The sequence below is a fragment of the Bicyclus anynana genome, chromosome 1 (genome assembly GCF_947172395.1).
Source record: "Bicyclus anynana chromosome 1, ilBicAnyn1.1, whole genome shotgun sequence".
Taxonomy (NCBI): Eukaryota; Metazoa; Arthropoda; class Insecta; order Lepidoptera; family Nymphalidae; genus Bicyclus; species Bicyclus anynana.
In genome coordinates, this window is record NC_069083.1 from 7,370,415 (window position 1) to 7,387,093 (window position 16,679).

General features: G+C 36.0%; 1 protein-coding gene across 1 annotated transcript in view; it reads left to right on the plus strand.

Moving 5' to 3' along the window:
• Positions 1 to 16,677, plus strand: part of LOC112051074 (microspherule protein 1) — a 40,570-nt gene extending 23,893 nt beyond the window's left edge. The window contains exons 7-8 of the mRNA XM_024089550.2: positions 12,841 to 13,056; positions 16,555 to 16,677. Coding sequence (XP_023945318.1) covers positions 12,841 to 13,056; positions 16,555 to 16,644 — 306 coding nt within the window. The 3' untranslated portion in view covers positions 16,645 to 16,677. The remainder of the gene's footprint in view (positions 1 to 12,840; positions 13,057 to 16,554) is intronic.
• The last annotated feature ends 2 nt before the right edge of the window (positions 16,678 to 16,679 follow it).

A 16,679-nucleotide genomic window follows, 5' to 3' on the forward strand; every position in this document is an offset into this window, starting at 1 on the left:
TAATAAGTTTAATTAGATTTCATTAATCAATATTAAATTAATATGTATGTTTGTTTGTTTATTTACAAACAAGTAGCAAACTTCTAAAATAAATACACAAACAAAATGATTATTCATATTCGGATTTTATTAACCGCGGGGAAATCACAAGAGTTACCCGTCACCGTAGGAAAGAGATTGGGTTATGTCAGTTTTCTCAACTAAAAACCCCCTCAGTGGCAACTTCCCTGGTTTTCTAGGTCCCCGGCTGGGATTTTCTTAATTGGTCCTAGTCTGACTGGTGGGAGGCTTCGGTCGTAGCTAGTTACGTGGCGATTTAGCGTTCCAGTGCGTAGTCGTGTAGAAACATGGGGTGTGGTTTTTCATCCTCCTCCTAACTAGTTAGTCCGCTTCCATCTTAGATGGCATCATCACTTACCATCAGATGAGATTGTAGTTAAGAGCTAATTTGTTAAGAATAAAAAAATAACAAATCTATTCCTCTGTGAATAGACCTACAAGGTGCCAGAAAATATTAAAATCGATAAGTGATCACTTCATATTTTTGCCTACCAAAATTATATCTACGAATATATTTAAAGACAATTACTTTTATCTCGACTTAAATTGGTTCTTATCTAAATTTCCCAATTACTTACCATTCTTTATGAATAAAAAGATAAAATACATAGATACGATATCGTCAGTTTTATATTCGTTCAATTTATTGATTACCTAACAATGTTTTACGAATGTATTTACATTTTTCAGGTAGTCGATTACTCATGTCGAATATAGACTTGCCCTAATTTATTGCTAAATAAACTTGGCAACCGTTGTTCCTTTATAGACATACTTCATCATCATCATCATTATCTTCATATCAGCCGATGGACGTCCACTGCAGGACATAGGCCTTTTGTAGGGACTTCCAAACATCACGATCCAGCCCCCTTAGTCAAATAGCACGTCGTTTCTCTTTCTCCAATCGCAAACGCTTCAAAAACTAGAAAAGTGTATCGGAATGACAGATCTTGATCACGTGATCTGTCGATAGCAAATGTCATTCGCATACATTTCGAATCGACATGCCTACAGGGGCTGAGCCGCCTGCATCCAGCGAATCCCTGCGACTCTCTTGATGTCGTCAGTCCACCTGGTGGCGGGTCGACTAATACTGCGCTTTCTAGTGCGGGGTCGCCATTCCAGCACTTTGAATACATACTCGTTTACATAGTTGCTCGTATCTTATTGCCTGTTGTACCTATATATTTTTTTTTGCGGTCAAATCAAAATATTTAAACTGGTGTCTTGAAAGCTAAAAAAAAGTTCTACACTTAAAGAAATTCACAGTTATTTCATGGTTTTTAGAATATAATAGAATAGAATAGAAATCATTTATTTGTTAACACAACACATAACTACAAAATAACTTAAAACTAATACATATATATATATATATATATATATATATATATATATATATATATATAGAAAATATGTTGTTTAAAAAATTTTTTTAAAAAAATGGACCTGACTCAGCTAAAATTTGTTGTGAGTACATCAGTACCCACAACGCTGGTATTATGTCAGAGTAGAGTAGGAGGGAAGAACAGAACACATAAAATAATTATATCACTAATAAAATAAAACAAAATACAGTTAAAATTACAGTAGTGTAATCTCAGAAGAACAAAAAATTTAATCTCAAAAGCTAGCAAACACAAAAGAAAAGAAAAATTTAAAAAAAAGGAGGAAAAAAATGTATAGAATTAATTGTTTATTATTAATTAATAATTAATAATTGCCACAGTCTGCTTTTTGGCAATCTAACAAATACAAGCGAAAAATTTTCTTAAAAGTAAATTTAGATATCCACTTCAATATTATTTATTTATTCTTTGAGTTTTTATCTTAGTTTAGTGGCCACCGAACTAAATGTACTTTTTCCTGCTATACATTTCCCACTGAAAATCAGCGACAAATACTGCTACTGTAATGCCGTTTAATAACTTTTGGTCAAGGCAGGCAAGTTTTTTTCATTAAGTGACTAATAGTGACAGTGGCATAATTAACTAAAATAACTTCGTCGTCGTCGTCATCAACCCATATTCGGCTCACTGCTGAGCTCGAGTCTCCTCTCAGAATGAGAGGGTTTAGGCCAATAGTCCAACACGCTGGCCCAATGCGGATTGGCAGACTTCACACACGCAGAGAATTAAGATAATTCTCTGGTATGCTGGTTTCCTCACGATGTTTTCCTTCACCGATTGAGACACGTGATATTTAATTTCTTAAAATGCACACAACTGAAAAGTTGGAGGTGCATGCCCCGGACCGGATTCGAACCCACACCCTCCGGAATCGGAGGCAGAGGTCATATCCACTGGGCTATCACAGCTCCTCAAAAATAACTTAATCGTTATTAATTTTTGTATTTTCTGATTTCTTTAATATTATATGTTGTATTCAAATATTGTTATTGGATAATGATTAGTTACTTTGCGGAAGATCGTTATGAATAATGAAAAAACATCATTTTGTTATTTTTTGCTAAAATTTTCGCTTAACAAATTTTGCCTTGTGACCTTTGAATGATGAGTACAATAATGATGTAATATACATGTATAACATCTCGTAATACGCACTGGTTGCCTTCACTTGTACACGTCATCAACCCATATTCGGCTCACTGCTGAGCTCGAGTCTCCTCTCAGAATGAGAGGGGTAAGGCCAATAGTCCACCACGCTGGCCCAATGCGGATTGGTAGACTTCTCACACGCAGAGAATTAAGATAATTCTCTGGTATGCAGGTTTCCTCACTATGTTTTCCGATCACCGATTGAGACACGTGATATTTAATTTCTTAAAATGCACACAACTGAAAAGTTGGAGGTGCATGCCCCGGACCGGATTCGAACCCACACCCTCCGGAATCGGAGGCAGAGGTCATATCCACTGGGCTATCACGGCTCTACTGGGCTATCACGGCCTTCACTTGTACACACAAGATAAATATAGTGTGGTAAGGTAATTTATGTTATAAAAACATTTTGGTCTCTTGACCATGACCCAACAAAGAGCAAAGTCGCGTCGCTACTTCCCTGTAATTGTGTTACGCAGTAGCGCATAGAATATTTTATAATATTATTTGCTGCAATGTCGCAGGTTTGTCAGTTTTGTACAAAGATTTTATACTATTAAATGTGTCACTAACGCGTCGAAACTGAGGAGCACAAAAGTGGCTAATTGTCTTAATTTCATTTAGCCGCATAGTAAACAAATAATACCTAAATATTGTCTACAATGTCGAGTTGTGTGTTCAAAAAGTGTAAAACTATATATAGGTACATAAATATATAATGAAAGTAAACACAAAATTGTGAATGTGTGCGCTGTTTGTAGTAGCTAAATTCGGATACAAAATGATATATTTAATACTATAAAATATCGTTGGTTTTGTAACGAACATACTTCGGAGAGATTTCTCAAAAATTCGACTATTTTGTTACTCTTTCATTCTACCACATACCAGTAAGACGTCGTGAATAGTGGCATCCTTCGTTGATATCCAGAGAAAAGTTTCGTTTCTAATTCGAACAGCTGAAGTGCATTCTAAACTTTTCAACCGATGCAACGTCGTCTGTCTTTTACCGAATGTACTTACTTGGTGAGTGTGGAACTTTACAATCTAGTTCCTCCACCATTTTACCACAGAACAGCGAGACGCCGTGAAAATTAGCATCCTTTGTTGTCGAAGTCCAGTCAATCCGAACGAAACGTTTTGCATCAACGTGTCTATTATGAACTGCTAAGATGTGGAATGCCCTTCCGCCGTCTGTGTTTCCTGACACGTACAATTCGAGCACCTTCAAGGCGAGAGTGAATAGGCATCTTCTAGGCAAGCACGCTTCATCTTAGACCTCATTATTGCTTTCCATCAGGCTTGATTGTAGGCAAGCGCAAGCAAAAATCTTCCGGTGTCTGTATTTCCTGCCTACATTTTAAACACTTTAGAGAGCTCGTAGTAATGTTTTAGGCAAACGCTCCAATTTATACCTATTTTGTTACTTTCATCATGCGTGATTCTTTAGCTGTTTACCATATAAATAAAAATATGTCCGCGTGAATGACATCTCGCATATTATGTGACAATAACAACTCAGTCTATAACGCATCTATCCATGACCTCATAAAGAATTAAGACTATGTTTTATTTCCGTTAGTGAATCTCAAGTCGAGAGAAGGGCAACGTAAGTGGTTATTTCAATACTCCGTACTCCGTAGTCTACGAGATTTGCAAATAAATCATGGCAAAACATGTATTTACAGATGTGCATATTTTAGTTTTCAGGGAAGAGCAATTTTATAAACTGTTGAGATTTATTTTATTGATTAACAGTAATATTTAATCAGGTAATTAACCAATTCGAAATAACCGGTAACACAAATGTTATTGTTAAAATATGTATTGCTTGTTGAAGAACATAGTAGGTAGGTATTATATCTTTACATAAATTTCGGTCCGACACCTCCAACTTTTCAGTTGTGTGCATTTTAAGAAATTAAATATTACTTGTCTCAAACGGTGAAGGAAGAACATCGTTAGGAAACCTGCATACCAGAGAATTTCCTTAATTCTATGCGTGTGTGAAGTCTGCCAATCCGCATGTAGTATATACTTATCTCTGTCGCCATGCCTGGTAAAATTAGCGTGACCTGCGCTTTAGGTTGAAAGAGAAGTTTGCCGAATCATGTTGATTTCAATATACCGTCATTATTATAAATAAACAATCAAACACTATATAACAAATAAAATATATTCTAGAAACAATTTTTTTTTTATTTTTTACAAGTTAGCCCATGACTACAATCTCACCTGATGGTAAGTGATAATGCAATCTAAAATGGAAGCGGGCTAACGTGTTAGGAGGAGAAAAATCAACATCCCTTTCGGTTTCTACACGACATCGCACCGGAATGAAACGAAATCGCTTGGCGGTACGTCTTTGTCGGTAGGGTAGTAACTAACCACGGCCGAAGCCTCCCACCAGCTTATTTGTATAGTTATGCAAAGTTTCGTAGTCATAATAGAAAAAACTTTTTTGAATACAGCTATGTCGTTGAACGTCATTTCAAGATGCTGTTTTTATTAAAAGAGGAAATATATGATTGCAATTAAAAAAAGTTAAATACTCCATGATAACTAAATCGATAATCCAAATGAATGAGTCGCTGGCACTAAGCTTACTGACGTCGCCGACTTAATGACGTCATGTCTAGTTTATTGCTTTTCACTTCTAAAACAGACAAGTGACAAATCTTAAAAATGGAAAGTGTTTTTTTACTTATTTTATATTTTATACATTTTCAATCTTTTTCTCATAGCGAGTAAAAAAGATACATTTATTTATTATTTAGGCGACAAAAGGTTTGATTTTCGCATGTGGAACCCTAAAATGGAATACCAAAAACAAAAGGAAATAAAGCAAGATTATGTGTTAGCTTTTAAATTTATTTGGTCATAAATTTTGGCACTATTTTACATTCATTATTCTAAAATCTCCTAATTTGTGTCCTCTACCGAATCTCCAAATGGGTTTTATCTAGGTAGAATAATTATTATTATTTTGTTACTCGTAAATGTGAGTATTTTATTTTTAATTAATTTAGCAAATTTGGTGAGACCTAGACGAACAATCACTTAATATTATTCTTAAAGTTTATATTTAACTCAGCTCGATGGTTTTTATAGTAAAGTTCGAGATGCTTTACTAATTAATTGAATTAACTGGCAGCCCAGCAATAAAATAAGTTTAAGTATTTTGAGTTAATCGCGTATTTACTGGACTGCCATGAATACGAACATTTGTCTACGAATAAATGTCCAACTAATAAAACCAATGTCAATTTTGTATATAAATTCGTTTATTATAACAAGTATTAATATCGGTTTGATAAAACTTATAAAAGCTTCTTTACGCATTCCGAAAATATAAAACAGCAGCAGCGCGAACGTCGCGGACACGTTGCGGACGTCGCGAGGACGTTGCGGACGTCGCGGGGACGTTGCAACGTCGCGACGTTAACTTAACGGTTCAGAGGCGCTTAAAGTTTATTTTTAACGGTGTTTTTTAGAATGGTTGCCACGTGGATTATATAGGGAAAAATATATAAAATTACGATATTATAGACGAATGAAGGTTTGGATTGGACGTTTGTTGCCTCCTATCTTCTAAAGTAACAATGATCCAGTCTTCATAGTTGCCTACCGGGCTGAGAGTGGTAGGACTAGGAGCATACGTATTCCCGTGAATCGGGGGTGAAATATATCCTACATCCCTCACAATCACAAATAACGTGGCTTTTTATTGGTAAAAGAATTTTCGAAATCGGTTTAGTAGATCCAGAGATTACCCCCTACAACCTCACTAACTCACAAATACAAACTTTATATTTTGTATATGTGAGTATCAAATTAAAAGTATATGTATGCCAAATGCAACCAACAATTGCCAACAAAAAACAAGTAAAAATAATAATAATTTAACAAATCATGAACTGTGTACATGTTCTGAGTACTGTAGATCCTCTAGGTACCTACTTACTAACTATACTTACTACTTATACCTAGTAAAGCAATATGACACTAATATTATAAACGCGAAAGCTTGTGTTTGCTCCTCCTTTGCGCTACGGCTATTGAAGAGATTAGGCTGAAGTTTGGAATGGAAATAGATTACATTCTGGATTACCACATAAGCTACTTTTTATCCCGGAAAAATCCATAATTCCCGCGGGATTTGTGAAAACTGAATACCACGCGGACGAAGTCACGGGTGGAATCACGCTAGTTGAAAATAATGGCAAAAAAAGTTATTTTATAGAACAATTATTTCTTAGCAAAGCTGTTTTTAACGATTATTATTTTTTTTTAATTTCCTAGGTAACTGAAGTTTTATACGAAAAAAGGTTTATTGAAAATAACCTTCAACATATTAACAAGTACGTACACTTATAACACCACCTGTTAACAATAATATGCATGAAATAATTATTCTTTAACAAATATAACGCAGCCTGTTAGAGGCTTCCGCAAATTAAAGAACAAGCACATTTATACATACTTATAAGTGCGAGTTATAATTAACATAATTTAACTTTTAATTTAACATTGCAAAAAAAAAATCTTAACCTATTATTTGAAAATGCCAGCCACACACGATCTAGTTTACCATCAAGTCTGCAGCGGAGTTCTACGCATCCATATGGGGTGTCAAAGTAAAAAAATATGTCGAAATCCGCACAGCAGATGTGACGTTAAACTTGATCGTGTGTGACTTTCGCAAGAGTAACTACTGCGTTTTAATTTGCCGACTCTTCGTACAATTTGCTTTCCGAACCGGTGGTAGTGTCACTTAACGCGTCACAGATAACGAAAATGATCGCCTTAAAATATTCGACAGTGACTGTACAATGTATTAAACTCTTTCAAATAAACGAATATGTATTCAACATGACTCGAATAGTGCACACACTACAAGTATTCAACAACGAGTATAATAGAAGTAGGTACGTGCAGCTGATAACGTTATCAGCCACATTGCTGCGTCAACATTATCTTGTTTGTTTTAACAAATTATAAACGGGTAAGTAGTTATTTAACGGTACTGTCAACACGAAAACAATTATTGGTTATTTGAACAACTTGATTTGACTAAAGTGTTCTTTTATATTAGTATCGTGTTATATTATCTCCGCGAATTTCACATTGTTTACAGTGTGTGCCGGAAATTGTTCTACGGCATTATATAATTTATTGAATACTAGCTGATGTAAGCGACTTTGTCCACGTGCATTTGATGTATTGTGCATTTCCTCAGCTATCTGGGAGGTACTCCTTATCTAAAACGCGGTTTTTAGTACGAGATATTTCCGCTAAAAAAGTTGTTAAATAACTTCGTTTATGTTCCTGAAAAAGTCTCATCAACATTGGTTACGCCGTTCCAGAGATATATCTTAATACACTTATTCCACAGGTACAATTAATTGATATACGTGTACATGGAAAAACCTCGCGGTTTCACCGTCTTAGTTCAAATTCCCGTGGGAATACGGGGATAAGTATAGCCTTTGTTACTCCCTGACAATGTAGCTTTCTGTTGATGAAAGCATTTTTAAATCGCTCCAGTAGTTTTTGAGTTAATTCGTTATAATCAAGACTACGAATCTTTTCTCTTTGTAATATTAGTGTTGATAAAAATTTGAACTATGGCAATAGCAGCAGGCTATGCACTATGCACAGCGCTGATGTTCAGTTGCAACCTCGCACTTGCAAAGAATATATCTACGGAAAGAATAAAGTGAATATACTTAATAATAAGAAGTCAAATAAAACTGAGTTCAATGTTACTTTATTGTTCGAGTACAAAACTAAAAACCCGGTGGTAATCTTTTGCGATAACACTACGTAACCGTGGAAATATTATTATTAAGCAATTAAAATTAATGGCACTTTAAATAACTTTATTACACTTTTGCTGATTATGATAATTTTGGTTTGTATTTCAAGTCCATTGTAAACTGCAAAGTTTGTGAAGAGTGACATAGTAACTAAATTGAAGCAAAGACATTTTCAATAAAAAGTGATGCGATTCTACCGTATAGTAGCCACTAGCCATCATGAAAAGGAAAAGAGTTATTGCGAGTATGTATTTGGATGTGTGTGACGTTTAATACATAGTTAGAGCAGAGAAATTGAGAGGGGCGGAAGAGCGTCAGCCAAATCTATCTTTATTAAATATACGTGAAACGACGAGATCTGTTAGAAATACCACTTTTTTATAGTCATAGTTGATGGTACAAGTATATAACCCATCTGATGTTAAAACACCATCGCTTGTAATAAAGTTTCACACTCACAGTCCCGCTGACCGCCCGCGTGTTTGGAAAACGTCTCTCGGAAGCGCAATGATGAGCCGAGCGAAAAGAGTTAGACATCAGTCAGGTTTGAAACTATAAAGGAGTCTAAAGTTCGTAACCCGCCACGCTTACCAACCGCGCTAACGGTCACGGGTGTTTTTGAAACCAGTCTAAACAGAGACACACTTTGAAGGGAACAAGTCATATAATGTGGTATGACTGTAATTTTACCAACAAACATACATTTTAGACTGCTACTGCAATGCTGCTTGGTACGGACATGTGACGCGAAGGGATTAGTTAGGTATATTGCCAAAAAAAATATGAAATTGCAAGTAGAAGGACAAAACAAAAGGGGAAGGCCAAAAGGGAGATGGAGTGTGCGATAGAGGATGTATGTGTGTAAAAAGAGTAGATGAAAGGTTGACGAATAGTGAATGGAAATGTTGACATATTTTTCCGATCCCAATTAAGTGGGATAATGAAAAGGAGATGACTTCAATGCTGCTTGGCAGCAGAAATGAGGATTCTATTTAAACATCTCTACTTACTGGTCTACTGCTAAATAACAAGAAAAAGCTGTTCTGCTTGTTTTGCTTTCCTGTACCGTATCTATTATAATTTGATTTGAAGTACCCTCGCACTTATTGCTTGTGCGATAATCATTGAAATAATTTTCAGTGCCCAGTTATATCGTAATGTTATCGGCGTAGGTATATTAATGTGATCTTTCCTCGACCTTGCGGCGAACATTACGCCGCGATAAAGGAGCGCTTATTTGCACACTTCAAGCGTTTTAATTAAGCGTTTTAATCACTAGATGTGTATACGTGCACTAAGCACCATAGAATTACTTCAATACTGTACCCGATCACTATCGAACGATGTGGTCTCGAGGTAATGTTCCATATACTTGTTTTATATTTATTTCTTCAGTCCATATACTCGATATTAAGAAAATTTAGTACCTACTGTAGTCAACTTCAAAAAGAGGCAATTTATATTGAGATATGCATGTATCTTTAAAATATATAGTATGTCTGTAGATATTTTTAGCATCAATAATCCCATAATTTATATAAACAGTATGTCGTTGGGTTTTATTTGCAGTTCCCTGGTTTTCTGATTATATATATTATGATAAAAAGTGTATTGGGTATTTACATATTTACGACGCACTGTTTATCATTATAGTGGGATCATGTTCGTGTCATTGCTTGCAATTTATGGTTTCGCTTGTAATATACTGTATGACGTTAATAATAAATCCAATATGGCTGCCAGATAGTTGGTCCGAAACTGCTTCGACGTTTACTGCTCTGCCTAGTGTCTTCGGATCATGAAGTCTTGGGCTCAAATTCAAAGTCAACCAAAAACCGTATATGTAAAGTACGCCTTATTGCCTCAAAAATAATTTGTAACTCTGCGTTCAAGTTTTTTGTTGGCCCTTTTCAGACTAATGAACGCTCATTGATTTAAATTTAAGTTTACTTTTAATATGGCTGCCAGATAAAAGTTGGTCTGGAACTGCTTCGTCGGTTACTGCTCTGGTTAGTATCTTCGGATAATGAAGTCTTGGGCTCAAATTCAAAGTCAACCAAAAACCGGCGCAGCGGAAGCAGCGTGGTGAGTCTATGCTCCAAATCCTCAGCTGGAGGGGATAGGAATCTTTACACAGAAAGTTAAATTGTCAGTGTCGCGTCTGCTGGTCCGGTTTACCTATGTACTTTTATTTACATACAATTAAGTAGACTCGGTAGAGGTACCTAGATGTCCTTCATAATATCAACTACCGTCATTTTCCCGGTAATCGTTCGATACAGTTAATGGAATGTAGTCCGTATAGAATATACCCATTACCCACTACGTCTATACAAAGGTGCTCTTGAAACCTCTTTTCAGTTTCAGGTAAGTCGTACCCCGGAAATATGACAACGTTATTTTCTTAGACCCAACTTTACCATGTAGGTTAAAGTTGCCTCAATGTTTTATCCTCAACTAGCAGACGCCTGCGACATCGTATGCGTCAAAGTCAGGTTTTCACAAATCCCGCGGAACCATGTACTTTTTCAGAATAAAAGTACCAAGTCTATAAGTTTCTCTATAACTTCCTCTATCGTCCAGTGAAAGTCTCGTTAAAATCGATTCAGGCGTTCCAGAGATTACCCCGGACAAACATAAAGACAGACAAACAAAAATGTATAAGCTTATAATATAAGCTTATATATAAGCTTGATTATGTTTTAGTGTCATGTAAATAGCTATAAGCATTTGCAAAAACACAATTATTTTGAAATCACAGATAATCACTTCCATTTAATTTATGTGTATCTATGGATGATAATATTGACTGTGTGTAGGAAACTTTACACTCAATTTAGTTTATTGTATAATTTAATAACGGAGTAAGCGGACCCGGTCAAATTTGCTTTTGACTCATTCCCTGCCCCTAACCTATTCTACCCCTACCCTACCCTACTCCCATCATACCCTTTGTAGTGATGTTGTGTGTAGCTTCCACAGAGAAAGAATTTTTAAATTGATTCAGTAGTTTCAGAGCTTATATCCAATGCAAACAGACAAACAAACAATCAAATCGTTCCTCTATAATATTAATAGTATAGATAGTTTCAGCTGCAAAAGTAGCCAAAGTGTTGTTTTATCTGAGTATTCGTACGTACTACTAGTCTGATCATAATTAATTTCAACACTTTAGATAACATTTTGTTTATTTAAAGTTCTCTATCTTTATCAAAACAATTTAATAATACCTACCATGTTGAACATGTAACATGTCGGGTACACTTATCTGCGAATTTATTTAGCTTAGTATACATTTTTAGTTTAAATACAGAAAGAACCTTACATGTTAGTATCAACTAATACTTTCCAGGCAGATAAAATAAAAATTACTATGACAGACGGACTGACTAATAAGGGTTCAGTTATTGTACTCAGACGTACGGAACCCATTAGTCATGTCTTCTTGAATATCGCCAAAGTTTTCGCTCAAAGTAAGCGAGAAACTTTTGCTAGAAGTGTGTACGAAATACAGCGGGCAGGGATCGAACTCAGAACCTCACGAAGTCGATAAAAGTTACAGAGTGCCTCAAGAGTACGAGTATTTAGAAAAAAGAAGAAACTGGAGATGTAGAAAGTGATTTAGCTGCACCATTCCACAGCCAGGACTCCAATCTCCAGTTCTCTGTTAGGGTAGTATAGAAGAGGGTACAGGACAAGTTTTCAGATTGCTTCGATTGCCTACCCAAAAATATTGTCAACCACTCTAGAACCATTTTGTTTATATAGTAACTGAACGCAGTAAAAATGTCACATTCTGATTGAAACTAAAACTATTTGAAGGCTTTCTGACAGACTCCAACTTCAAAACTGAAACATTCCACTTTTATCGTATCAAGAGGTCAGAGTTTGCGCGTACTTCGAGGGTAACCTTAAAAAGTATGCCTTTTTGCCTCAAAATTATTTTGTAACTCTGCGTCCAAGTTTTTCGTCGGCCCTTTTCAGACTAAGGAATGCTTATTGATTTAAATTTAAGTTTACTTTTCGCCATTCTTGTATAAAAATATAAAAATAATTATTGCAATTGTATTGACTCCTTTTTGACAGACCCCAAATTCAAAACTCACATTCCACTTTATTCTTACCCAGTGGTCAGAGTTTATTGCGCTTACTTCGAGGGAATTTTTAAAAAGTTCGCCATATAATTCCGTATTGTAACTCTGTGTCCAAGTTTTTTTGTTTACCCTTTTCAGACTAAGGAACGCTCATAGCTTGAATTTGAAGTTTACGGCTTTACTTTTTTAAAAATGTAAATAAAATAATAGCAAATGTATTGACGATTCAAAATGTGTAAATGTACGTATTGGGATACGTAAACGTAATAAATAAAGTTTGAGTTTTTGTTTTGTTTGTCCTAGATTGCGGTCGGCCGAAGCACCAGGGACCACACTATCGACGTGGACCTGAGTCTCGAAGGCCCGGCGGCGAAGGTTTCAAGGAAGCAGGCCACAATCCGGCTCAGAAACAGCGGTGATTTCTTCATGTCTTCGGAGGGCAAGCGACCAATATTCATTGACGGGCGACCTGTGCTTCAAGGGAACAAAGTTAAACTGAATCACAACAGTGTTATTGAGGTAAACAGTTAATTCTTTTTAGACAAAACAAACGTATTTTAATCGTCAAATGAGATGTTCCAAAATTCGATTGTTTGGTTTTAACTATTATAGGGATATCTATTTAATTTAAAATTTATACCTACACTATTTTATTCCTTATTTTGTTGCCATTTTAGGGGAGCTTTATTATGTCTCTTTCATATACTCGTAAGTGTAGGTCCTTATTGGTAAAAAAAACTCTATTGATTGATTTTCATAGTCTTCTTTTGATGCCAATTTTTAATCACTAAGAAAGTTTTACTATGCAAAAAAAATCGCATGGTGCCAGGCCCGGTCGGTTCTACATGGTAAATGGATCTAAACTATCAAACCAAGTTCACAAAGTGTTTCCCAAGTCATAATTAGCGTTGTCCTGATAGAAACTTATATCTGATAGATACTTTTTCTGGCAAACGCCAGTTCTTTCTGGCCAACAGAACGCTTTGAGCAAGATCGTTTTTGCACAATTTAGTCGCACCGTGACCCACTTCTCGAGCCCAGTCACTATCCGTTTAAGATATGGGTCAATTTCATTCAGTTTCGCTAATGCTTTGAAGATGGATTTTTTGACGTTTTTGATGTAGCATCGAAATATAATTTTATTAAATGTGACGAATTTTCTTTTATTTGACATCCATTTTTAACAACTTGTATATCAAAACCGAGTAAACCAAATAAAAAACGGCTAATTAATTGCCGTGTATAGCTTGGCAACTTCGTTCGTAACACTCCCGATAGTGCGAACGGGCCGGGGGGCGTGTAGCGATGAATGAAAACCATACGATTTATGTACCTCACTGTCCCGGACGCACGATTTCACACCCGAGTAGTCTTTCCCCCCGTCGCCCGCATATCATGGTAGTGTTATCAGCGAACTTGCCTATTGACTTATGGTAGCTTAAATTCGATTTATAGGTTAGTAAGATATACCTACTTTTGTAATAAATTGTAATTTATCCATTATTTATCTGAATCTATTTTTATAAAAATCCGATAAATATATTAACAAATATACGAAGATAGGAGGACCCAATCGGTAGTAATCAATGCATTATGCAGATAACATTTTTTTCGACACTGAATTGGATTTTATTATTAGTATTGTTAAATACATTGGCTAGTTGCTCCAGTGGCTAGCACAAGTAGCTTGAGTTCACGAGTAATGGGCATGTAGTTATGTGACACGATTCTCTATCTACTAACGCTAACCCTTAAAAATTAAAAAAAAAATTGTTTGCTATCGATAGGTCACGTGATCAACATGTCGATCGGATCTGTCATTCCCAAACTCTTTGTTACTTTTCGAAGCGTTTGTACAAAGAGAATCGACATGCCACGTGGCTACAGGCCCTAGTTAGATTCGAGCTATGTATCTAATACCGAGCAATTCCTTCTTCTGAGAAGTGTTCAGTAAATATTCTCAGCCTAGAGTTAAGAATGACGTGGTCTGCGAGACACAGGGGTATAACACATACCCCTGTGTCTAGCAGACCACGTTAGTACTGATCATTGTCATTAGAAGTCTAAGCCCGTCGACCCGCTTGGAGAAGCATTTTTTTTATTCTTTACAAGTTAGCCCTTAACTACAATCTCACTTGATGGTAAGTGATGATGCAATCTAAGATGGAAGCGGGCTAACTTGTTAGCAGGAGGATGAAAAATCCACACCCCTTTCGGTTTCTACACGACATTGTACCAGAACTCTAAATCGCTTGGTTTACATCTTTGCCGGTAGGGTGGTAACAAGCAACGGTCCAAGCCTGGAGACCAATTAACAAAACCTAAATCGGCCCAGCCGGGATCGAACCCAGGACCTCCGTCTTGTAAATCCACCACGCATACCACGGAGCCACAGAGCCGGCGAAAAAGAGCATGGCGGGTCTAAGCTCCATATTCTTTATGAAGACGGTCTGGCTGCCATTATTAAGACTGATAATGATGATTTCATACCTGTTTAATTTAAATATTACTTGTTTGTGCTCTTCAGCTCTCGTAGTGTAAGAGCCCACACCTTCACCAACCGACACATTTTCAAAGAATATCAAATAATATCATTTAAAAACACAACGAACCAACACAATGAATGCAATAGAGTACACACTAGGCCAAAACTTAATTGAATTTACGTCAATTTGCAAAAAAAAAACATAATTAATAAACATGAGCGAATATAATTGAATATCATTATGTGTGTATGTTTAATAAGGAATTAAGTTTACACCACGTCATGGCATGCATAATTGTTTAATTCTTTTTGATTAAATACGCTACTTTTGTCGGTAAGAAAATAAGTCGTATGGCACGTTCTTCGCAAGTCTAGATGTACTGAGTGTGAGCTGTTATCTTCATTTTACTAACTATAGATCGTTCATAACACTCCCGATGGACCGCGCGGGCGGGGGCGTGTAGCGATGAATGAAAAACCCACGACTGATGCACCTCACTTCCCCGCACGCACGATTTCACAATCGCGCCGTCTTTCCCCCCGTCGCCCGCATATCATGGAAGTGTCATCAACTAACTCGCCAGACTTTAGTCGACGCAAACAGTACAGTATCACTCGCGTAGATCCCGTTCCCGTGAGAACACGGGGATAAAATACAGCCTATGACACTCATAAATAACATGGCTTTGTTGTAGTAAAAGAATTTTTAAAATAGGTTACGACATCCAGCAAGAGATTATCTACCCTCTAAGAACGACTACTACTTGATCTCTTTCTTCAATTTGTTTTGGCTTAGTGACAGCGAATTAACGCAAAAGAAACATACTAAGTACATTCTTTTGAATTCAAAGATGGCCTAATTGCATATTTTAACTTTTACCCTAGTTACGTAGTACTACAGAAATAATAAAAAATACTCGTACAACATTATTTAATTGCTGTCGTACGGTTTTTAAGTATCTAACAAAAGGAGTTCTTGTATATAAAGTGCAATAATTTGTTAAATAAGATTTTTTTTTAAAAGTAAGTGTAAATGAACCGCCAGAAAGTAATTTATTAAAAACCTTTTCTTAAAATATGCTTATAAACAACTGAAACACCATCCAAATCCGTTCAGTAGATTTTGAAAATACAAACATATGGGTCAGTTTTTACTTTTGAACTAGGAAAATCTAAGCTTGATAAAATTTCAATTTAATTATACCTAGTGCGATTTATTATTACATACGAGTATGTATAGCCAACAAATAAGTTAGCGAAGCGCTTATTTAGTATCAAATAAAAATAAGTAGCAAGTTATCTGCATAACAGGTTTTGTTTGTCTGAGAAGTTTTTCCATTACTATGTACAAGTATGTAGAACCTCAAATACAGCTTATTTACCACAATATAATTTCACAAAACCATCTGACGACATTGTCAGCAGTTTAGACTATGTTTACCTACCTATTTAGTTGGTTGTTGGTTGTTCGTTGGTTTTGCGGTGCCTCGGGGTGTCAATTTATGCTAATGAAATTTTCTCTCCTTACGCAGATAGCGGGACTTCGCTTCGTGTTCCTGATAAATCAAGAACTGATCAGCGCCATTCGACAAGAAGCGGTTAAAGTTACCATACCTGTATAATTTGACACAATAAAGGGTGATAGTAAAACGAAACT